Source organism: Cuculus canorus, chromosome 4 (genome assembly GCF_017976375.1).
Source record: "Cuculus canorus isolate bCucCan1 chromosome 4, bCucCan1.pri, whole genome shotgun sequence".
Classification (NCBI taxonomy): Eukaryota; Metazoa; Chordata; class Aves; order Cuculiformes; family Cuculidae; genus Cuculus; species Cuculus canorus.
In genome coordinates this window covers 78,460,579-78,484,265 of record NC_071404.1, presented here as the reverse complement: position 1 = coordinate 78,484,265, position 23,687 = coordinate 78,460,579, and the positions used below count along the sequence as shown (strand labels likewise).

General features: G+C 51.4%; 1 protein-coding gene across 10 annotated transcripts in view; it reads right to left on the bottom strand.

Annotated features, from left to right (window-relative positions):
- The window catches only part of SLC4A4 (solute carrier family 4 member 4), a 199,524-nt gene that overhangs the window by 16,278 nt on the left and 159,559 nt on the right, over positions 1–23,687 (bottom strand). For all 10 annotated transcript variants that reach the window (XM_054065581.1, XM_054065583.1, XM_054065584.1 and 7 more), the window contains 11 exons: positions 22,536–22,690; positions 21,695–21,808; positions 19,629–19,803; positions 15,665–15,798; positions 11,613–11,884; positions 10,005–10,075; positions 9,059–9,247; positions 7,091–7,204; positions 6,597–6,758; positions 2,280–2,458; positions 666–738 (listed from right to left, as the gene is read on the bottom strand). In XM_054065581.1, the coding sequence (XP_053921556.1) occupies positions 666–738; positions 2,280–2,458; positions 6,597–6,758; positions 7,091–7,204; positions 9,059–9,247; positions 10,005–10,075; positions 11,613–11,884; positions 15,665–15,798; positions 19,629–19,803; positions 21,695–21,808; positions 22,536–22,690 (1,638 nt within the window). The remainder of the gene's footprint in view (positions 1–665; positions 739–2,279; positions 2,459–6,596; positions 6,759–7,090; positions 7,205–9,058; positions 9,248–10,004; positions 10,076–11,612; positions 11,885–15,664; positions 15,799–19,628; positions 19,804–21,694; positions 21,809–22,535; positions 22,691–23,687) is intronic.

Sequence of the window (23,687 nt, the reverse complement as noted above, 5' to 3'; positions counted from 1 at the left end):
GCAATGGCACCAAAGAGCTTTGGCCAAAACTGTACCCATGGACTTGTCCCACCAGCCACAGGCTCTGCTCATGGCCACCAGTCCTGCGCGTTCTCTCTCAACACAACCCCCTCCTCTGCGTGGGCCGTGCACACCCGCAGTGGGTAAGCACCAAGGATCTTCTTCAGGTACGCCCGTCAAGATGTGAGCACATTGGAATAAACGCAAATGTGCTTTTAAAACTACTTTTACATCTGTTAACCTGTGTCTTCTACAGAGCATCTCTACTGCGTGGCCCATCACCCTTTCTTCACGCCACCAGCAGCTCTCAAGCTTTATCCACAATGTATTTTCCACAAAACACATGTACAGCAGAAGGATAAGAGTGCAAAACAGAAGGAAACATAACTTTATGCACATATAAAAGAAAAAAATCTTGAAACAAAAAAACCCCTGCCTGCGAGACCCCCAGCCTCAAACTTTATCACCATCTGACACACTACCACGATCTTATTTTTTCCTTCCACATGGATGGTATTTAAGCTTCCACAGAAGGGTAAAACTGCACTAATAATTCTCACTAATCTCCTTTTTTTGGGGAAGATAAAACCAGGCCGACAGTTCTGTGGCGCTGGCCGCCCGCTCGCTGTGTGAGCAGAGGGACGCAGCCGAGGCGACGCGCTTACCTTTAGGATGGGAGCCATAAAGACGGACACACCGGTCAGAATGAAAACGATGAATCCCGTGACTCTCTGCTCCCTGAAACAAAATCACGGGGTGAGCAGGATGGCTACAGCTTTCACTCTGCTTTTAGTCTCTCTCAGAGGACTCAAACCCAACACGACGCCAGACAACTCAGTCCTGCGGCCACGTTTTCAAAGCAGATGACAAGCCAAGGCCCCAGGCAGGACTCTTGCTGGTGGCCAAGCCTCACACACCTCTGCTTTCAAACACCAGATCAGTTGTTGTACGTGGCCTTAGCTCCGTTGTTTGTGGATCAACAGAGCGCTGCTACTGAGCAAGGGCTGTGTTTACACGTTAAACACTTGAAACCGTTAACCAGCAATCCAAATTCTCTGCGCGGCAGTATTTATAGCGTGCAAACCAGCAATAAATCATTAGCTTTCCACACTCTTAAATTAGCAGCGTATTTGGAGTCCTGCTTGTAGCACTCCAACGTTTGGACGTGCGGTCCTGGTCTCTGGGGGATGCTGAGCCTTTGCCCTCAGCGGCGCCCACAGCCGCTCGTACACCCAAAAATACTTCCACCAGTCACATATCAGGGGATTGCAAGTCAGTTCTGTTTAGCTGCCTAAACAAGCGCCCTAATTTCCATAAGTGCTCCTTTGAAAGGTCTCTTGTAACATAAACAACTCCAGGATCTTAAAAGCACTTCAACCCACTTGGTAAAGGCGCCCAAACACAGAGAATATCGCTCCACCTCATCACTCCAGGCATGACAGGTTTATGGTTTTTAACATTATGTTCACTAATGAACACCTGATTTCCACGGATAAAGAAACCTGCGGTGAACTGATCTCCTTTCTCAAACACTGGAAACCTGTGGCAAATAAACTTCAGAGGTGACACACAGGATTTGGCCAAAAGGGACTTAATGTGACAGTAGCGAGGCCCTGGCCCAGGTTGCCCAGAGCAGCCGTGGCTGCCCCATCCCTGGAGGGGTTCCAGGCCAGGTTGGATGGGGCTTGGAGCCCCTGATCCAGTGGGAGGGGTCCCTGCCCGTGGCAGGGGGTGGGACTGGGTGGGCTTTGGGGTCCCTTTCCAGCATAAACCATTCCATAATTGTGTGAAGTGCCAGAGAGCTGGGCTGCTAAATCTCACCGCTGGGTTGGGAAATAAGAAAGCAGCACAAAATTCTTCCTGACAACTTTGCAGCGTCCCATAGACACCACAGCTCGCTCCGTAAGGCTTTCTGCATTTTGGGGTGACTCCGAAGCAGACCAAGAAATGCTCTAAGCCCCAGTGTGATGCTTCCTGCCTCTCCTCCCCTTTCTCCCACCCGTTCGCACAGGCTCTCCCCATCTACAGTTCAACGCTTTTCTTCCTTTTCGAGAGAGAGTATTTGCAAAAGGGACATGCCAGAGAAACTTCTAACTGGATACACTCCCTGCGGACAAAAAAAGCCATAAGGAAGCCCAGCTCATCTGAAGATTTATAGCAAATCTCAGAGCTATTCCTCCTGAAGCTCTGCACGTGTCCTGCTCCAAACAAGACCATTTATAGCATGAGCTGATCCTCGCAGGCAAACAAGCCGATTAAAGCCTTTCTGTCTGACATACCTCACTCCCAAAAACTTGGGCTGTTCTCCGGGGGCTGAGGTTTCCGTCTCCATCTTCAAGCTGTCAATATGAGCGATGGAGATGACGGTAGCAGCGACGTACCAGGGCAGACCCATAAAGGAGCAGATGATCATCAGAACGGCCACCCAGAATAAATCCAGATGGTATCCAGCACCTTTCTGCAAAGGGAGACAGACAGCCTTCAGCTTGGTTATTCTAAACACCTAGACAACAGCCAGGGCTCTGGCCCGGGGCAGAGGCACACCAAACACACAGCATCTCCCCCAGCATCACAATCTACCTCCCTCTCTGGTTTATATGCATAAACACACGGACAGACCTTGGCCATAGCATTCTGAGGGAGCTCTGCGCTGCCTCTTACAGAACAAGGATGAAACCCCACTGGGATGGGCTGTGTTTAGGGATAGGTTTCCATTTTCATAATGAGGTTAACAGTGATGAGAAGTCCAAAGCCCAGCACCATCCCACCGCCCGCTGTGCACACAAACATAACAGCTCCTTCTCACAGCACGAGGCAGTTACGGCAGCGAGAGTTTGGGGAGAGCGAGGGGACAGAGATTGGCTGCAAAGCAGGAGAGCAGCATGTGACGGTACAAGGCTTTTGTCCTGCTCCTCTGCTCCGAGCGCACAGGACACCTTTTGACGTGGTGGGAGGCCAAGATCAGTACCTTTGTGCACCAAGACATCCTGCGTCAGTGTAAGGAACAGCCTGGATGTGCACAGAGCTTTAAACACCCAAACCACCCCTTAAATCCAGCCCAAAGTCTAATCTGGGGTTGAGGCAGCCGTTGGCCTAATGGCCAACGCAATGGCCTAATGAAGCAGAAATTCAGAAATACGGGGCCTGCCTAAAGGTGACGTTTGCCGTCTCAGCACGAGATCCAAGCCCCTGTATTTAGGACAGGGAGCAGCTGTGGGATCTCACAGTCAGGACTTCTTAGCCTGAAGCCCTGCTGGTCGTGCCTGGGCTGGAGGAGTTTCCCTCAGCACCCAACCCCTCTCCTGCAGAAAGCCACAAGCTGATGGGCTCACACCCTATCGAAAGGAGAAAGCTGCCCTCAGTCTTTATTTCTTTGGAAAGACCTCTTATCTTCTAGTTTTTAATCCTTTAATGGAGTAATACAGTAAATCCACCAGCCACAAGTGCCAAGAGAAGAAGTGAAGGAACAAAAGAGCCACCAAAGAAAGGGATCTTCGGAAAAACACCAGCGAAACCTCAAGGGTTTGCTATTCTAAAGCAGATTAACCTTTTTCTAATCCCGTCCTATTTGATTTTATTGGAAAGAACAAATGATCCAGACCTACTTGTTGACCCAGAAGGGAAAGCAACAGCCTTGAACAGTACTCTTTGTGTTCCTCATCCAGGCGTTGCTTGCCTTGGCCGGCCCGCAGCGCCGGGACGGGCACCCAGCGACGCCCCGCCGACGCTTTAGCAGAAAAACACCCGTCCTGCCTTCAGCCTGAAGGAGATTTTGTATGCAGAGATGGTTCTTGGTGCAGAGGAGCAGGATGGGACTCGAGAACCCCCAGCGAAACGACAGCGTGTGCTCACAGCAGTAACAAAGGAAGCAGGAAATACATTTTTTGATATTAAACAGCACTTGGCTGGAGTGTTTATGCTTTGTTACTAAAAATGTGCGGCCAGTGTTGACAGCTCATCCAGTGCCTACAAGCTGAAGAGATGAGGGGCCTCTTCTCCATGGGGGAAGAACACTGAATATGCTCTTCTAGCGATTAGGAAAATGATACGCCTGTTTAGTTAGGTGCAGAAGACAGACCTAAACCCAAGACCACGTCAAGGATTGGCCTTCCAAGGAAGATGCCGGAAAGTACCGAATAGATGTGCCCAGATCCAGAGAGCAAAGCCATGCTCTGAGGGTTTTCTTTCAAACCAGCCCCACAAGACCATCAGCCAGGACTCAGCGCTGCACGCAACAAACTCTGTTTGGAGGGAGTCTTCCCTGTCACGAGTGAGGCCACTTGAATCGTGTCCCGTAGCAGGAAGGGAGTCTTCTTTTAAAGGAATTTAATATTTTTCAATAGAACTGATGGTACAGGGAAAGAAAAAACGCTCCAGGCACGAAAAAACTGCATAGCATCGGTCTGGAGAGTTTATTTTAAAAACATTACTATGTCCTCGGCTGCTACAGGTCAGGGGATACAAAAGCTCTTCTTTAAATAACGTCCAACCACGGCTATGCCCTTGGAATGTCCCAAATCTCTTCAGCTTTATTGCTGTCTCTCATGGCTCCGTAGAGCCTGCCAACGCCAGGGCCATACCCACGGCAAGCGGGGTCCTGCCATCACCCCAGCGCCACAGAACCTTTGGAGGGGCTGAGAGCCACACCGCTGGGCCGTGCCCGCTCCGGGATGGCTGCGACACAAAGGGACCCTGTAGTGCCAGTGGCTGGGCACATCCACCAACGATGGTCTTACATGACAAACACAGTGACACAGGGCCTTGTCAGACACAGAGGAACTTTGCCCGTTGTTATAAGGTGAGAGAGGTTTGGGCCTGGATGCAATAACGCAGGGCTGTGCTAGTTAAAATCAGGTCCCATCTCAGGTTAAAGCAGAGCTCCTGAGAGGGAAGGCACTTCCAAGCTCACAGCGTGTCTCCACCACAAGCCTGAGCTCCCCAAACCAGGCGCTCTGCAGATCCGCGCATGACCTGATGGCCCCACTCTGGCCACCACTGTTTTCCTTGCCATGTTGATGCACCAGGTTGGATGGAGCTTGGAGCCCCTGATCCCGTGGGAGGTGTCCCTGCCCATGGCAGGGCGTGGAACTGGATGGGCTTTGGGGTCCCTTCCAACCCAAACCATTCCATCATTCTGTGGTTAATAAAGTATCCCTTACGGTCCAGAACAGAAGCGCAAGAAGAAAGCTGACCACAATCACAAAGCAACTTGCTCTCCTTGAAAACAGCACCAGATGACAGGGAATAGGCCCATGTCTTACAGTCAGGAAGGTGGTAGGAGGCAAATGAGATATCTGATGCTAGAGCAGAGGTTTGAGTTAGCTGGACCTGAGCCTGGGACTAGTTTTGCTAGAGAACTAGGAGTTTGTGAAGCAAAGGGTCATTTGGAAGCTCCAGCAGTGCCAAAACCCAATGGTTTTGCGCACCAGGCAGCCTTCTGCTGCCCCAAACCATCTTCCCAAATGCCTCATTTAAGAAAATGCCAGCAAGAACATCTGCCAAGCATCCTCACTGGAAAGCAACCCACCCTTCCTAGGTGTTCCTTAACCTCAGAGCTGGGGACTTGTTCTAATGAACAGGTTTGGTAGTGTCTACGTCCAGACAGCAACTTTTCTCCCCAGTTTCTGACTCTTTTTAATTCCATGATTTCTCATCTCCTACCGGCAAAGCAGAGCGCGCCAGATGGACAAGTGAAGCGGACAAGTGAATAACCTCATGCTTGTGGATAGACACGCGCCTTCTTTCTTCCCTCATTTTCCAAACGGCAGAGTCTTGCAGAGTCAAGGGAAACGACATCTCTGGGGTCGAGGCTGGTAGATGCCGAGCTTCACCCGTCCCCTTACTAAGGTAGACCAGTACTGCTACCACCAGCAGAGTGGCAGGGACAACACGGCTAAGAGGGCAGCTGGACGTTGCTGACAGCAGCATTCTTACCAGATAGGCTCTGAGGAGCCTACACTGAAGTTCTCTCTGCCATTCTCAAACGTTTACAGTCAGAGAGTGAAGCTCTTGCAAGGAAAGATCAAAAGAGTGAAAGCTTTTAAGAAACTTTTGGGTTTATACTGACATGAAAAGGGGCTTTAAACAAAAATTGTGCCTCTCCAAGCAGGGCTGTTCTACTTTCTCCTGGCTCTAGACTCATCTTTGCCCGAGGAGCAGTGGGCAGGACGTGATGGGTCTAACTCCTTCCCTTCCCCTAGGAGGGAAGGGGCAGCTGGCTGGGTTTGTGAAACCTGACCGCTCCTGGCACGGGACCTGTTTGCGAAGGAAAAGGGAGGAGCAGGCCTAAAGCTTCTCATGTGGGAATGCTTCAGGCCTCACGATGGTGAAGCCAATCAAAATCACTAAGTCCTTCCTGACCGAGACATTGTGAGTTGGCACCGTGCAGGGTTCTTGCTCTGGGAGGAAGGCAAACGCCGTGCGTGCAACGGTCAAGAAGTTCAACCGAATCAGAGGCTTTCCTGGCAAAAACTCTACTGCAATTAACCAAATAAGCACTGCTGTTTAACATCATCGATGATGGTTCCGACGTGGCATCAAGGCTGCCGCAGGCCCTCCTGCAACACAGAAAAAGCAGCTCTGCACAAAGCACTCACCTTGAGCTTGTGCTCCTTCCTGTTGACGATGACGGCTGTGATTTGTTGGTCCATGAAGATGAGGATGGTCACCAGCAGCGCAGGGATGGCTGCTGCCAGGTACACCCACCACGGGTTCCCTCCAAACGGCGGGATAAACCAACCCCTCTCGGGACTGGTTGGCTTTTAAGGGCAAGGAAAAGAAAGGTGCAATGAGAGGCACAATCTGGGAATGACGATATCCAAAATACACTTGTACTGCTGGAGATGGGGCTACAGGGAGACGTTTGAGGTTTGACAATTCCACCCTTCCCATTAAAAGCAATAAAAGACTGAAAGTATGGAGGAGATAAACCAGGTAGCCAAAAGGATGCTCATGAAAAGGATCATCTGAGTAAAACAGCCCTTTCCAGACAGGAGACTGCTTTCCTGTGCTGAGGGCGAGTCATACAGGGCAGATGGGTGGAAAAAGGAACCCCTTCCAGAGGACACCGAGCAAGCTGACAACGACATACCTTGAATTCACTTGGCACGATGAGTTTTGGTGTGTCCACACCTACCAGGGCATCAATCCCACAGAAAATCAAGATGGACAAGATAATGGCAAAGTCACTGATGAGCTTCCGGGCCTGAAACAGAAGTGGATAGAACAGCTGTTAGCACTACGCAACCCCAGTTTGCCCTTTAATAGTGCCTTGGTTCCTTACTGTGGCATCTGAAAGCCAAGCAATCAAACCTAAATGGAAGTATGGAAACAAGCCTAATTAAAAATAAGAAAACTGCTTTTGTAAGAAACTCCCACTTGTATCCTCCAAGGTAGCCTCACTGACGTTAGGCTGACAGCAGCCAACAACCACTGGAGTGGAGACCTCGCTCCCCTGCAGCAGGGCCTCAAGAGGCTTTTCAGGATGGGCTTCCAATATCACCAGATATTGAACAATCAACCAAAAAAAAGTGACTATTTTAGACATATAACATATTGTCTCCCTCTGTTTGCCTCCTGATCTCTGACTCTTCAGGGTTCACATGTCCGTGTTTCTCTCTGCAGACACTGCATTTTTTGACAAGTGGAGTTCTCGTGTTATCACAGGACTCTTAAGGTGTCTTTAACAAAAAATACTGCTTTATCCCCAGACTCTGACTTTTAATAGCACTGATTTTGTAATGCAGGTTAAAAAATAAAATGAGAAAGGGAAGGAATGGTACTTTACACCAATGGAACCCAAACTTCCCTTTGGAAGCTGGGAAGATGCAAACTTCCATGGCTGATGAGATGTTCTGTGTGACTGGCAGAGATTACTCTGCTTTCTCTTTAAGTAATAAACGGCCCTGAACGGACAGGAAAACCAACCAGGCTTCTCAGCTAAACCCTCTCCATGCCCCAGGAGAACAACTCGCCTGAAGTCACTGGAACACTAACACTTGAAGCTGCCACTGGTCAGACCTCAAAATCTAACTGGGCAGGAGCCACTGTGCTCGCTGGTACCCGGGTGATCCTTCCAGAGCTGCTGTTCCTTCCTGGGTTCACGTGGTTACAGAGAAATTGAGCCGCATTCCAGCTCAGATGGAATTTGTTTCCTTTTTATTAAAAATAATAGAGGTTCAGTTGTAACGCGGCAGAACAATAAACATCCAGGCAGGATAAATCCCTGTGTGTCGCAACTTTAAAAAGGGAGGGGGAGACGTCTGACATGAGCTTCCACAGCCCCTGTGGCTGCAGAGCGGCCACGCGTCCTATGCCAGAGCCTGCAAATCACACAAAGAGGTGGATGTCACACTGAAAACGGCAGCGGAACTAAATCGGCATCAAGGACTTTCTGATTTCTTAAGGCTGCTAAGTGCATATCTCAGCTTGGAAGTGTTGCTTTGAAAATCCCTGTCACATCCCACATCGGGAGGACCTTAGAGCAGCTTCCAGGGCTGAAAGGGGCTCCAGGAAAGCTGGGGAGGGGCTCTGGATCAGGGAGAGCAGGGAGAGGACGAGCGAGAATAGTTTGAAGCTAGAAGAGACTGAGACAAGATCTTTGGGAGAAATGTTTTGCTGTGAGGGTGGGGAGGCCCTGGCCCAGGGTGCCCAGAGCAGCCGTGGCTGCCCCATCCCTGGAGGGGTTCCAGGCCAGGCTGGATGGGGCTCGGAGCCCCTGAGCCAGTGGGAGGGGTCCCTGCCCATGGCAGGGGGTGGGACGGGATGGGCTTTGGGGTCCCCTCTGACTCAAACCATTCCAGGATTCTCTGATTCCCACAACAGCTTAGGGCTCATTTTGTCTCTTCTGCTGCCCTACCCAGAAACACTGCGAGCGTGACAGCCAAGCGATCCCAGACATACCTTGGTTAACCAGTTCCACAGTTTTCTCTCAGCCAGGGCATGCCGGCTCCCCTGCAAAGCACTCTTCCCTGTGTGACAGCTACACCGAAAGGCAGGCCGAGCTTTGAACTCTGACAGAGTACAGAACCAGACCTCTAGGGTGAAAGGAGATACTCACCGTGGTTGGAAAATAGCGACTGGTCTTGAATTTCTTCAGGGCCATGGAGCAGGTGTAAGTGCCGAAAAAGAGGATGAAAGACATGAGGGTGATGTCAGGGACGTAGTCACAGTTGTTGCCCACAAGCTGCCCTCCGTATTTCAAGCACTCCTTGGTTGTCAGCGATGACCAGTCGACGGTGGAGTTGGACTGCACACGCAGAGAGAACATTGCCTTAGAGCTGTGCGCGAGCCGCCCACGGAGCACAGGAGCGGGGACAGTGTCGGGAAGAACACCGGGAGGAAAAGGAAGACACGGTGCAGAGGCTAAGACCCTGTGCTTGTGCGCAGACAGAAGGGACAGCCTGCACCTCGGAGAGAAGAGGGAGATCTTCGCCCTCGCTATGGGCTGCCAGGCACGCTTTGCGTTTTCCCCAGTGGAAAGGCAATGTTGGAAACCACACAGAGAAGCCAGAGTGGCCTGAGACCACCTCTACACCCACTTCCCACTGCTCGTTCGCTGTGAGCAACACCAGACCTCAAACAGCTTAGGGATATGGTTTAGCAGTGGACAGGTACAGTTGGACTTGATGATTTCGAAGGTCTTCTCTAATCTAGGGATTCTATGATCTCTCAGATCAACACCAGCAGAAAATCTCCCTCCGGGCCCTTTCTAGAAACAAAGCCTGAGCTTGGCCGTCAATCAGATCAGGCTGCAAGACAGCGGCCGCCACTGGCAAGTGATTAATACCAAGTAGTGCAGGATTCTGTGCGAGAAACCCGTGGAGGATGAAGTTAATGTGTCAAAAGGAGCTGTGTCACGTTTATGCGATGCCACAGACAACAAGGGAGCGTTGCCGTGAGGGTTTTCTTCAGGTGATCATTTCCGATCTACTGGCACAGCGCAGCCGCAACGCACGGCACTGCCCGACCCCACAGCCCATACAATCCTCACCAGCGGCACTTACCATCTCAGCCGGGGAAGAGAGCAGCTCATCCGCCAACGGCGCTGCCGTCCTGTTCAAGAATGAACTATTAACTGTAAGAGGGGAAAGCAAAGCAACACTGTGAGCGTGGTGACAAAACAGCTGGGAAGGAAAGCAAACTTCAACTATTAAATCATTTGACTCCATCAAACTGTTTGCAACCTCTGTGCTCAAGTAACGTGAGACAAAGTGTTGTTCTAGAATGACTTAAAAGCATTCATCACTTGAAAAATGGAGCTAAGTGCCACATCCATGTGGTTTTTGAACCCCTCCAGGGATGGAGACTCCACCGCTGCCCTGGGCAGCCTCTGCCAGGGCTTCTCCACTCTGTCAGTAAAGCATTCTTCCTTAACATTCAATCCAAACCTGCGCTGGTGCAACTTGAGGCCATTTCTCTTGTCCTATCGCTTGTCACTTGGGAGAAGGTGAAAGGAGAAGCTTGGCAGTGAGGGTTGGTGAACTTTATCAAACCACCCCTGCCTATCGTCCCCCAAAGGCAAAGCCCAGCACTGTATTTCTGGGCACAAATCTCATCGGAAATAAGACGTGGGTTCTGCCACACCCCCTGTTTCCTCTACATGCTCCAGCTGTACCGCCACACCTGCCCAGGGCACCGGGTCTGTGCCGCGGGCGTTCAGATGGGAAGTGGAGACTTTCAGTTCAGCACTGACCATTCCCCATGCTCCTAACTCCAACAAAACCATGCTGCCATGCAGATGGAAGCAGAACCGGCCCAACACCCAAGTGCTTGCAAAGATCCTGCAGCGAAGAACTAACACAGGCACGCGGCTCCTAAGCATCCAACGCCTTTGCGCAGAGGCAGCCAGGAGCAACCAAAAGCTTTTCCTGTTCGACAGGCAATTCGAGATAACCTGAAGTTTACTTTGAGCACAAACCAAGTTTCTTACTCACTCCTCATTGTTTGAAGGACCCCAGGAGTGGCCACAGCTTCCCCAATGGTACGAGCCGCTGTATTTCTGTTTGTATTTGGGTTTCGTAATCCTTTGTTCCTGGTTGTGTTGCCAGATCGATACGGGTATGCTGGCTCTACCTGCCTCGTGCCCACGTTCTGGTGTCAGACCCAACTGCCGGACACACTTCCCTTCCGCTCTAGTGAGGAACTGTGTGTGCTTTTCCACTCAAACACACAGCCAGGAGGTGGAAAACCACCCATGTTTGGGTAACACCTTGAATAAATCCAGCTCTGGCACTTGACGAAATGGCACAGCAGATACAAGGAGCGACCTGAGCACCACGGTAGTGACGTGGCCACCACTTCTGCCCCTTCACACACTCCTCAGATGAATGCCACGCAGAATTAAGAGCTGCAAAGGATGCAGGGGAGGAGGGCAGAGAGACAGCTTCTCCACTGGTGGTGATGCTCGTGTGAGTCGTCAGCTATAGAGACATTCTGGTGGGCACACAGGGTGAAATTCACTCCTCAGTTTCAAAATAAGGCTAAGATAGGATATCTGAAGACAACTGATAAAGAAGGGCTAACCTCCCCGTCCATTATCTGCCCTGTAGGAAAAGGAAAAACCAATGCCATCTTCTATGTGCAACAGGAAGAGGCAATTAAACCCCTCTTACCTGGATCTACTGGTTCACAGGCACAAGAGTAATGCGTGATGTAGTCCACCTTGAACTCTGAGTTGATGGGATAATGATCTGCCAGCTTGATCATCTTCTTGAAAGCGTCGTAAATGAAGATGAAGCTAATGAGGGAGGAGAAGCCTTCCTCGGTGAAGCGCGTGAAGTACTTGACTAGGAAGCTGGCATCGGTAGCGACCAGAATGAGACACTGGAAGGCTGACCAAAGCCCAATCCAGAGGCGAAACTCCAGGTAGTCAAAATCATTGTCTCTGCAATGAGATAGGAAAGGAAAATATTGGGGTCAGCTCTCTGTTTGCAGCCAGCCAACTCCGTAACCGTCCACGGCGCAGTTTAATAGCTGGGATGGCAGAACCATGGAATGGTTTGGATTGGAAGGGACCTCAAAGCCCACCCAGTCCCACATGCTGTCACGGGCAGGGACGCCTCCCACTGGCTCAGGGGCTCCAAGGCCCATCCAACCTGGCCTGGAACACCTCCGGGGATGGGGCAGCCACGGCCGCTCTGGGTGATGTGGGCCACGGCCTCCCCATCCTCACATCAAGTTTTGTAAGAAAAACTGAATGTTTCTCCTTGGGAGCCTGCCCTTAAATAAAAAGCAGCAAAAGCAGTCTCGAGACACCTTAGGACGCAGGGTACACCAGATAACCACCCACAGCTCTAAAACATTACAGAAGAAAAGCATCTTAGTACAATGCTTGCAACTTGGCCAAACTGGATGCCTCAGTGCTGGCTACAGCCTGGTCCCACCGTCTGCAAAGTCTTCACGGCAGACAGGCTCCCTCCAGCCCCATGCAGTATTACTAAATGATGTCCTGGCATCTCCACATTCTTGTTTTTCACACTGCTTCCAGGCAGACACGGTGTGCTGTCACATCCCCCCACCCTGCGTGGGCAGGAGCTGCCACCCATCTGGCCAAGTGTGGAGAAGACTGAGTCATGGCTGCCCCATCCCTGGAGGGGTTCCAGGCCAGGTTGGATGGGGCTTGGAGCCCCTGAGCCAGTGGGAGGAGTCCCTGCCCATGGCAGGGGGTGGGACTGGGTGGGCTTTGGGGTCCCTTCTGACCCAGATCATTCGATGGTCCCATGATTCCATGAAGACAACTGGCAGAACTGCCGAGCTTCAAAAAGTTTTCAACTACACTTTTCTTACCCCCCAAAGTCCTGCAGCCTTTCTGAACCTCAAAGCAAATCCAGCAGCACAGGACGTTTCTCACACACAATACAACAGGCTGAGAACTGTTGCTGTGATTAATCGTTCCATGGTCTCCGGAGGGGAACCCTTCCCCACAGCCCTCCTCTGCGGATGGAAGGCAGAAGCCTGGGGTCCTGTTTCCTGGGGAGCCCAGTGCCTCGCTTCCTGCTGCTTCCAGCTTGGAAACCCAGACTCCTTTCCCAAGGGGCAGCTGGAGGGACTCTGCAAGTCCTGCAGCATCGACCCACTCTGCTGGCGACACGGCAAACGCCGCTCCTGCAGGCACCCGGAGCCGGATGCACGGCCGGGCACGCGAGGCTCTTGGAGAGAGCACGCACACGGAGTCAAGCTTCAAATGAATCGGTACATGGGAAGTCTTGCTAATTCTGCTCCCAGCAGGGAACGGGGTGTTGTGAATATGAACAACCACAAACACGTTATTGAAAAATCACAGTACTTGATTCCAATTTCCTTGTGAGAAAGGCCCCCTCTAACAAACCTGCCATTCTGCTCCAGCAGCTTGTTAGGACAATAGCTTTTATAACCACCACCTCCTCCGCAGGTTAAAAATAACCACCTTCTCCCTCCCCAGACCGCGCAAAGTGTTTTCCCACCTTCCTCTTTCCCTTTCACATGCCGTACCTTGGCTTCGACCTGCCTGCCAGATGCAAACAGCTACTGCATATCTATTCCTGCTTCTATACATTTACTCCATCTGAAGAAAGGAAAGAAAGGTGCCCCTTCTTGCTCTGCTGGGAGCTCTCCCCACTCAGCAGCTTCCAGTTTCCCTCCCTGGGTTAAGGAGAACTTTTTCCGGCCTCCATCCCTCCCTGCCTGAGCTGCAGTGTGGGGAAGAGCGGGGCTCGGAGCCCATCCGCTCTCCTCTGCTTTGGCAGGACGGGGCAGCCCACGCGAGGGCTTCTCAGCCTGGAGAAGAGAAGGCTCTGAGGAGAGCTTAGAGCAGCCTCCAGAACAGAAAGGGGCTCCAAGAAAGCTGGGGAGGGGCTCTGGATCAGGGAGGGCAGGGACAGGATGAGGGGAACAGTTTGAAGCTGAAAGAGGGGGGACTGAGACGAGATCTTAGGAAGAAATGTTTTGCTGTGAGGGTGGGGAGGCCCTGGCCCAGGTTGCCCAGAGCAGCCGTGGCTGCCCCATCCCTGGAGGGGTTCCAGGCCAGGCTGGATGGGGCTTGGAGCCCCTGATCCAGGGGGAGGGAGGGGTCCCTGCTTATGGCAGAAGGTGGAACTGGGTGGGCTTTGAAGTCCCTTCCAATCCAACCTGTTCCATGATTCTCTGATTCTAGGAGAGCGGCAGTCCCGGCACCAGGCAGGAGGGGCTACACTGCATTGGAAGGTGCAGGTTGCCCCTCTGTGCCACCCTCGACTCCAAGATGAACTTCTCCCTGGCTTGGCATGACTGCAGCTCTATCTAACAGCAGCCAGAGCACACGGTGAGGCTGTTTGGGCTTCGGACCCAACGATACTGGTGATAAAAGAACATCAGCTCTGACAAGGCAGCGGGAGGCTCCGACCCTGCCCTGCCCGGCCCCGGCTCCCGCTGCCACAAGCGTTACCGAGCGTGCCAAGTGAAACCACGTCCCTCCGGAAAAGTCCAGTGTGTGTGGGATCATAAATACTCTGCTCGTCTTAGCAGAACCTCTGTGCCCTGAACGACTTCACCGCACGATAGACAGGATTAGAGGCTCTCAATTCTTTCTGTCGAACTTCCCACATAGATTAAGCATAACGAGGGAGGAGACGCAATTAAACAGCCAAACACAGACCACAGTCTCCTGCCTTACTGCAACCTGCAGCCGTGCCCAGCTTAATAATTCAATAGACCTCTAAAAATAACCACCAAGGGCCAAAGAGCCATTCCACATCGCAGGAGAGGGCTTTGCAAGAAAGCCTCGGAACGCCTGCACTCCAAAGGCTCTTGGGGTTGTGCGGTGAGACACGGGGCTTTCACAACTCACAGACGGCGAAGGGACGGCTGCGAGGGAATGGGGGCAGTTTTGGTATGACTTGTAGTCCTACATGTAAAGTCTCCACTGAACATGCCGATTCCTTCAGCGATTCACATTATATTTCGCCAACATCACAGAGGTGGGAATAGCAAATGAGAACACCTGCAGAATGAGCCCCCTTTAGCTTGGGGTGCCAGCTATCGTCACTGCATCCCCGTCAGCACGGCAGGGACGGAGCAGAACCTCCTTACACCAGTTCAAAGGAAAAAAACCCCATGCCCTTGAGCCCCCCAATCCAGTGGGAGGTGTCTGCACCAGTGGGACTGGATGGACTTTGAGGTCCCTTCCAACCTAACCCATTCCATGATTCTATGATTCTATGAATTTAACGCAGCGAAGCTCCACTGAGGAATTCTGGGGTCACTCAGTGTCTGGTAGCTGTGTCTATCACAGGTGCTTTCGCTGATTCTTTCAAATGAGAACTGATTTAAGGACAATTTTGGGTAACCTTGAGACCCACAGTTAGGGAGATCTCCAAGAGTTGGATTCCTTTCTTTGCTGCTACAGGAAACAGATGAGCAGCGGCTCGGGAGGAGCAGCACACAGACTGTCACAAGTGCAAACTCCTCAAGGGCAGGCTTGGCCAAGGATTGCCAAGAGGAGACAGGCACCCCCACACCGGGCAGTGCTGCGGGACATGCGTGCCTGTGAAAATCCCCAGCGTGATTGCACTGAAAGCTCAACAAGGAATAAAGAGATGTTTCATTTCACGCACTAAATCCCCTCCTTCCCCACCGCCAGCCATCTCATTCCCTAGCTGGTATTTCATTAGCGTGAGGCATTCCTCCCCTCTCTCCCCCGTGTACTTACTTGCTGAAATTAAAGAGAAGCCGTTCGAAGACAAGAACAGGTCCTGTGCTGCTCAAAATGGTGAGGGGCTGACCAGCAAAAAGGCAAAATATCGCACCGGTGACTGCTGTGCCCAGAAAGCTCTCCAAAACGCCCTGCAGTAGACAGAGGAGAGAAGTGAGTTCTACTGGACTACCCTTGCCACGAGCACTGCTGCAAGACCGGGAGCAGTTACATCAGTGACCAGCCGCATGCTGTGTGCTGATACGGCCAAGACTAAGGGAAGACTTGGCCTTAGACTGATCTTCTGCCCTCTCCTGCAGCTGCACACAAAGATATGCTCATCCCACACAACTCTCAGTTATTCAGGACAACCCTCCTTTGTTATTTTTGAGGTCAAGAGTTTAAGAACGCTACATTGCATTTTATATTTGACGCTGGGAGGAGAGTGTTTTCAAAGACCATTTAAAGGATTCGAGAACTCCCAGAGCATCTCCCACATTTTCGTTGGCAAAGACAGCTGTTTGCAGGGCTCCTTGAACAGATGTGATGTGGAACTGGAGTGTGGCTGGAGGACAGCACTGGCATCCTCCAGGACAATGGAGTGTGGGGTTTCTCCTTCTCCAATTAAGCAGACTCTCCTTGGAGACAAACAAGATGCCTCCCTTTCTAGGAACTGTTTTAGTGAGACACAAACCAAGCAGGGCTACTTCAGCCAGCAGTCGTCTGTTGGGACCCAGGCGCAACAGATGCCACCAGCAAGTAATAAATTCCACATTTAATAGGCTCCACAACTACCTTCGGCACGTGTGGCAGAACAGCTTTGCTGGAGAAGCATAAAGGAGCACACTTGATGTGTTCTCGGATCTCCATGTCCAACTAGAGCTGGACAACGTCTATTTTTTAAATGCAAAACGTGGATGAAAACAGCAATAAAATAATAATATAAACAACAATAAAATGTAATAATAGACTGAGCATGCGTCCTTCGACAGACAGGGCAGAATCCACTGGACTTGCCCTCCTTCACTCTTACAGAAACTCATCTGTGCACACTTGGCTGCGCTTTAAAGGCACCTGAGCACCATCACCTACTGAGTAAGAGACCCAGGCGCCAGCACCGCGTCCCCAGCAGCCGGGGCGGGCGTCAGCACGGGCTGACACGTTCTTCGAGCTCCCTCTGAACCAGCAGCCTTATTACTACTGCACGTGCTGAGCAACCAGCAACCAACAGCCCATGCAGGACCTTCTTTCCATGCACAACAAACGCCAGGGTTGGAAAGACCCAAGTTACTGCTCACACCGAGGAAAGTACGTTCGTACTGCCACGTGTCAAACCAGTACATTATGATGTAGAGCGGAACATTAGTTTCTGATCTACTAAATTACTAGCAGAACTTTCTCTAAAACAATCCTAAACTGTTTTTCTGGCCACGAACGTGATCTCAAAACCGCAGTGGCCAAGTACTGTTACTGGTGGGTAATGAAAGCAGCAGCATGAGAGCTGTGCAGAGAAGCAAAGGCAAGGGAGGCTGAAAGGCTGCCTGTTCCAGCACACATCCAGCCACCCTGCTCCTCGGATTGATGAGAAGCAAGACATGAGCCGGCACTGTGCGCTCGCAGCCCTGAGGGCCAAACCGTGTCCTGGGCTGCATCAAAAGACGAGGGGCCAGCAGGGAAAGGGAGATGATTCTGCCCCTCTGCTCTGCTCTTGTGAGACCCCACCTGGAGCCCTGTGTCCAGTTCTGGAATCCTCAACATGAGAAGGATACAGAGCTGTTGGAGTGGGTCCAGAGGAGGCTACAGGGATGATCTGGGGGCTGAAGCAACTCCCGCCTGAGGACAGGCTGAGAGAGTTGGGGTTGTTCAGCCTGGAGAAGAGAAGGCATCGGGGAAACCTTGGAGTGACCTTCCAGTACCTGAATACAGCCACAAGAAAGCTGGGGAGGGGCTTTTTCCAAGGGCATGGACTGACAGGATGAAGGGGAATGGCTTTAAATTGGAGAGGGGCAGATTTAGACTAGATATAAGGAGGAATTTCTTCATGCTGAGGGTGGGGAGGCCCTGGCCCAGGGTGCCCAGGGAAGCCGTGGCTGCTCCATCCTTAGAGGTGTTCCAGGCCAGGTTGGATGGGGCTTGGAGCCCCTGAGCCAGTGGGAGGTGTCCCTGCCCATGGCAGGAGGGCTGGAACTAGATGATCTTTGAGGTCCCTTCCAACTCAAACCATTCTGTGATTCCATCTAGGCAAGCTGCCGTAGAGTGGACAGAAAGAACTACGCCTTGCCAGGAGGTGACATCCTTGGTCCTTTCCATTTCTAAGCGCTGTTGGTGATGTCCATCGCTAACAGCCACAGCCCTGACAGGGACGGATCAGTGCAAGGGAGATCTACTTGCTGCGACGCTCTGCAGCCTCCAGGTTTCTGCAGGGGACACGGACAGGAGCCTACGAGCCTTTGCTTGCGGCCTCTGGGGGCCTTGAGGATGAGACAACTGCTCTCGGGGCAAGGAATGGCATTCACACAGCTGATCCCCTTCGCTCCTCCCGCATTACTCATGGAGAAGGCCCTCACGGCCAGCGCATCTGGAATCTCTTTTCCCTGCATTCTTCCACGTGTCGGTGGCTAAGAATAGTGTCTTTACTCAGAAACACAGAACTCCACAGTGAGCTTTTAAAGAAGCGTTGGCCGGGGCAGGCAGCGTGGTCGGCGATTCTTCGTGCCTGACCCAGCAGCAGTCACGCAACTGTTTACGAGGGACAAGAAGTATAAACTGCCATGTGGCAGCCCCCAAACTACCATTTCCTATGACGACAAAATGCCTGGAGAAACGTTCCAGGTGCTGTTCCACAGCTGGTGTAACCTTCCCCACCTTTCTGAGTATAAAGATCCAGTTCAGCTCACGCTCTTACTCGTCTTACAGAAACTCCTGCTCCCAAACCCTTCCCTGCTGTAGGAATGCTCAATGGTTTGAGCAAAGCTTGACATGAACCTGGACTCCGATCCACAGAGCAGGTCCTTGGAGCTTTGGGATGCTTCACTCCAGCTATGATAATACAGGGGTATGTGAGCACAAAGAATGTACAATTGTGTTTGAAAACCTGCGGCCAAAGCCCTCTCCAGGCTTCCACAGCAGCCAAGGGACACAAGGCCTTTTCCAACAGGGATGGTGAATAACGGATTGTTGAAGGGAGAGGGCAAAAGAAAAGCCAGTTGTGCCCAAACTCTCCAAAGCTATGATCCACCAGCAAATTGTTCAGAAGAACTGTTGCTACTTGAATTCCTTTCTCTTCAAAAAGCCAAAGGAATGCCGAAGCGCACTGCTAGAGCACAACGGTCCACCAGGAAGGACCTGCAGCGATGTCCACACAGCATTCCTTTCCTTTAGACCTCACCTATACCAGAGCCATCCTTTGAAGCCTCTGCTTTTGCCTTCACCGCTGATCCTGTCTCTGGATAAATGATATGGCTCGCAGGATCTGATCTTCCACTGTCAGGGAATTCATCTTTCTAAAAGAACTCACATTTCTCCCCTCAGTCCCATCTCCCGATCTACTCGCTTTCCTAAGACTCTTTGGATTTTCTTTTCACCAGGGAGGCAGAGGTTCAGGGATCCAAGAGTCATGCAGAGGATACAGTGCTGTGCTCTGACAATGTGGGAGGTATTCATCACGCTTACTAAATGTAATTGGACTGAAACGGTACGACCGAGACATGAATACAGAGAATGGATCAGCGGAACTTCCCTACATAGAAGGACAAAGGACTTTCTCTGTCGCCTGGATGACTTTCAACCACCATTTAAGGTAAGAGTTTTGGAAGGACAGCCATCCGGCAGCAGAGAAAGCAAGTCAACGTTCAGTGGAAACACAGGATACCTCTATTAATGGCATCCAGAATTCAAGCTTTGTCGGTGGTCAGACACCCCTCTGACTATGGACAACAAAAGGCAAAGGACATATTTCTTGCTTCTGAAAGCTCTCGCTAACCTGCATGTTTTCCGTAGCATCCCCAAGCAATCCTCCAAAGGTGATGGCGTTGGTCACTGTGGCCAGGTAGATGAAAAGGATGGCTGAAAGCGCTTGGATATTTAAAGCATCGTAGAAGTCGCTGGCGAAGAACGGCGCTTTCCTCTTGATGTCTTTGATTAAGCCCCCACAGAATCTGAAAAGAAAAGCAAGAGAGGACTCGTGCAAAATGTTTTACAGTGAAATCCACCAAGATACGTAATCAGAAGCACTGCCAGAAACGAAGCATTATCTGGAAGGAGTGAGATCATCCCAGCCTTATCACAGCTGCGATGGGCCAGGGGTATCACTGAGATAATGCTGGAAAGAAAGAGAATGTCCTGGACACGTCATGCAGCTGGAAAGAGACGCATCTCAGGAACACAAGCCCCACTTCTGCAGAAACAGAGCGCTGAAGTCCGCTGCTCAGAAGCTTGTCTGTTGGGTTTTTTCCCGGTTATATTGGTCAGTGTAATACAATATATCAGTCCTAGTCTAAAACCCTGCCTAAACTTCTCCACGTGGCAGACGCAATGGTTGGGAGAGCCAAACAATCTGCTAGGTGGAAAGAGGCTTCAAACTGTTCACTAGAAGAAGAGCTAGAAGTAAAACCAGAAGGGAAATCATCTCGGAGAACGCGAGAGCTCCACTCGCAGACACCATCTTTTTGTATGGTCCCAGACAAGACAGCGTTTAACTCTGGTAAACACTGAGTGGCTCTGACACCGCCAACGTGACACCTGCTTGTGTTTTGGCTCTTGTTCCCCCGTACAATGCGCTGCCATTCAGACATTCCGAACGCCAGGACCGTTCAGACGCTCTGAACGCAGACTGGCACACGTTACTCACGGACCCACAACTGCGACGCATCGACCGCTGCGTCCGCGTCACTGCACCAGCTCAGACTTTCAGATCTTTCTGCTAGAATTTAGACACTCTACTGGAACTCCCACAAATGGAGAGTGGGCAGGAGGGCACAGCTGCACCTGCATATTGGCCCCGAGACACCGAGCGCACCGTTTTGGGGCCACCTGAACTGCACTCCCGCTTAGGTGGGCTTTTACAGGGCACACAGCAGGGTAAAACAGCACAGCAAGGCCTGGGGCTCCGCTACCTCTGTACTCCTATCCCAGAAAAGCCTTCATCTGTGCAATCCAGCTACACCAGGAATGCCTGGGAAAGGGAATGGCTCAGCTTCCGGCTGAGGCGATTCCAGCAATCTGAACGGAAACTGCAGTGGGACCTGTCACATTGACATCCCTCACAGCTCGCCTGACTGCAGACTCTCAATAGCCAACACCTACCTGGGCCTGTGCTCATTTTTATAGAATCATGGAATGGTTCGTGTTGTAAGGGACCTCAAAGCCCATCCAGAGCCACCCCTTCTCTGGGCAACCTGGGCCAGGGCCTCCCCACCCTCACAGCAAAACATTTCTCCTTAAGATCTCCTCTCAGTCTCCCCTCTTTCAGCTGCAAACCCTTCCCCCTCGTCCTGTCCCTGCCCTCCCTGATCCAGAGCCCCTCCCCAGATTTCCTGGAGCCCCTTTCAGCACTGGAAGCTGCTCTAAGGTCACCCATAGCCTTCTCTTCTCCAGACTGAGCAACCCCAGCTCTCAGCCTGTCCTCACAGCAGAGGGGCTCCAACCCTCAAAGCATCTCCACGGCCTCCTCTGCACTCGTTCCAACAGGTCCGTGTCCTCCCTGTGCTGAGGAGTCCAGAACTGGACGCAGGGCTGCAGCCGGGGCCTCACCAGAGCAGAGGGGCAGAATCCCCTCCCTTGCTGTGCTGCTCCCGCTGCTTCTGATGCAGCCCATTCGAGCACCTCATTTAAGATGCTTTGTAATCAGCTGAGGCTGATGTTCAGAACCCGCCAGGTGCCCTCCAGTCGGGCACTAAACCCCCAGGACACGTTTTGGGGTCACAGCTCAACGTATACAAACAGAACGTTGTGATGGAAAGCAAAAGGGGCAAAACAGTTCTGCAAGGAAACATTGCCAGCTTGCTTGGATCACAGCAGGTACCTCACACCAACTGGGATGTTACCGACCTTCCAGTTCGTTGCAGTTCTTCACAGTCCCCATGGCCCCCACCACCGTGTCCTCCATCATGAGGGGTGTCTCCATTCATCTGTAGGTTTTCTCCGCCGGAGTACATGTTTTTCCTAGGCAAGAAGGCAAGCCAAACTGAGGGTCACTGTATTGCCTGGTGGCTCCACCAAATATAATCCAGCCACAGTTCCTTCAAACAAGTGTTCCACAGCTCTTCCTGAAGCCATGGTGTACAAAGAAGACCTGAATGCTGCCCTGCTGGCAGCCAGAGCGGAATGCAGCATATTAGAAAGACCCATCAGAACCCCAAAGAGTCTGGATAACCACTACGTGTGACATCATATGCCCAGAACATCACCCGAAAGGGTGAGGAATTGCAAGAACACCCTCCTTCCAGCTATTAAGAAAATTACAGAGTGGTTTGGGTTGGAGGGGACCTTAAAGATCATCCTCACTCGACCCTGCTGCCACGGGCAGGGACCCCTCCCACTGGCTCAGGGGCTCCAAGCCCCATCCAACCTGGCCTGGAATCCCTCCAGGGATGGGGCAGCCACGGCTGCTCTGGGCAACCTGGGCCAGGGCCTCCCCGCCCTCACAGCAAAACATTTCTCCCTACCATCTCACCTCCATCTCCCCTCTTGCAGCTTAGAACTGTTACCCCTTGTTACAAATATCTCCAGAGTTTTCTAAACAGAAACAGAAACGGATGCAGGTCGCTCTGGAGGTGCTTAATAAACTTGGCCCACCCGAAGCACCAACTGCCTCTTCCCGTCACCTCTTCCAAACCGATGCACAGTGCTCCTCATCACAGAGCTCAACCTACCTGTCTCCTGCCGTTACCTTTTATCCGAAGATGGAAGAGACTTGGGGGGCTCTATCCTAATGGCCGGATCCCATTCCCCAGGAGGGAGCACGATGACTTCATCCAGAAACTCATCGATGCCGGCGATCAGGTCCTGCCGGTCCTTGGCTTTGTAGGCAATGTCATGGAACACCTGCAAGGAAAAGGGTTACATTTTCGGTGGCCCAGACCCCAGAGGCAGCTACCAAGTTCTATCCTCCAAAACCAACTTACTCATTCTCAAAAACTACCAGGACACTTTGCACGAGGGTGGGGAAGCCCAGGAAAGCCCTTTCTTTCGCTTGGTCGTTCAATGATAGAGATTCTTACCTTGCAAGCCTAGCTCTGATTTTTAGGAAATATTCCTTTCTAATCTTTTAAAAACATTACCAAAGCAATTGTCCCTTTCTTTTAGCCGAAAAAAAGAGTTTTCCTATATATAAGGAGTTTCAATTATACTTTGAGAAGACACTTCTAAAAAGCGACAAAACAATGTCGATCGCCTTTCCTACCTACTGCAATCTATCAAGAACAGGTTGGTTTTCAGCCCTGTGACATAGAAACAACGAAAATATCAACTCAAAAATTATAACAAGAAGCACAAAACAGCTTTACTGAAAGGCTCAGATGAAGAGCGAATGAGAGGAAAAAGAGCATTAATGCTGAATTTTGTAGAAACCTTTTGGGCTGCTTGGAGTGCAGGTGGATCGGCAGACGTGATAGGGCGTGATAGCTGGTGGTAGGAAGGAGGACTTTGGAGCTATGGAAACTAAACCACTGCTCCAAGCAGTAGCATGACGGAAAACAGAAGAGCTGAGCCCAGACGAGCGATAATTGAGGGGGACCACGCGAGAGCAGAACAATGTAAGGAGAAAGCAAGAAGCAAACATGATGTAAATCAACCCCAGACACGCATAGCCCTGGGGACGCTGAGAGAAAGACGCTGTAAATGAACATTGAAAGCTCTGCCATCTCATTGAGGTGTGTGATGAGCTGTACTTGCTGGCTGCTCATGGATAATATATAAACGCCGTCTCAATGAAAAAGTGCTCTGGGAGGCAGTGCCGCACACAACCGTGATGAGATTAATTCCGAGGTTAATTCATAGGCTACTCGACAGAGCGACTGCTAGCACGAAAATAAGCACGATG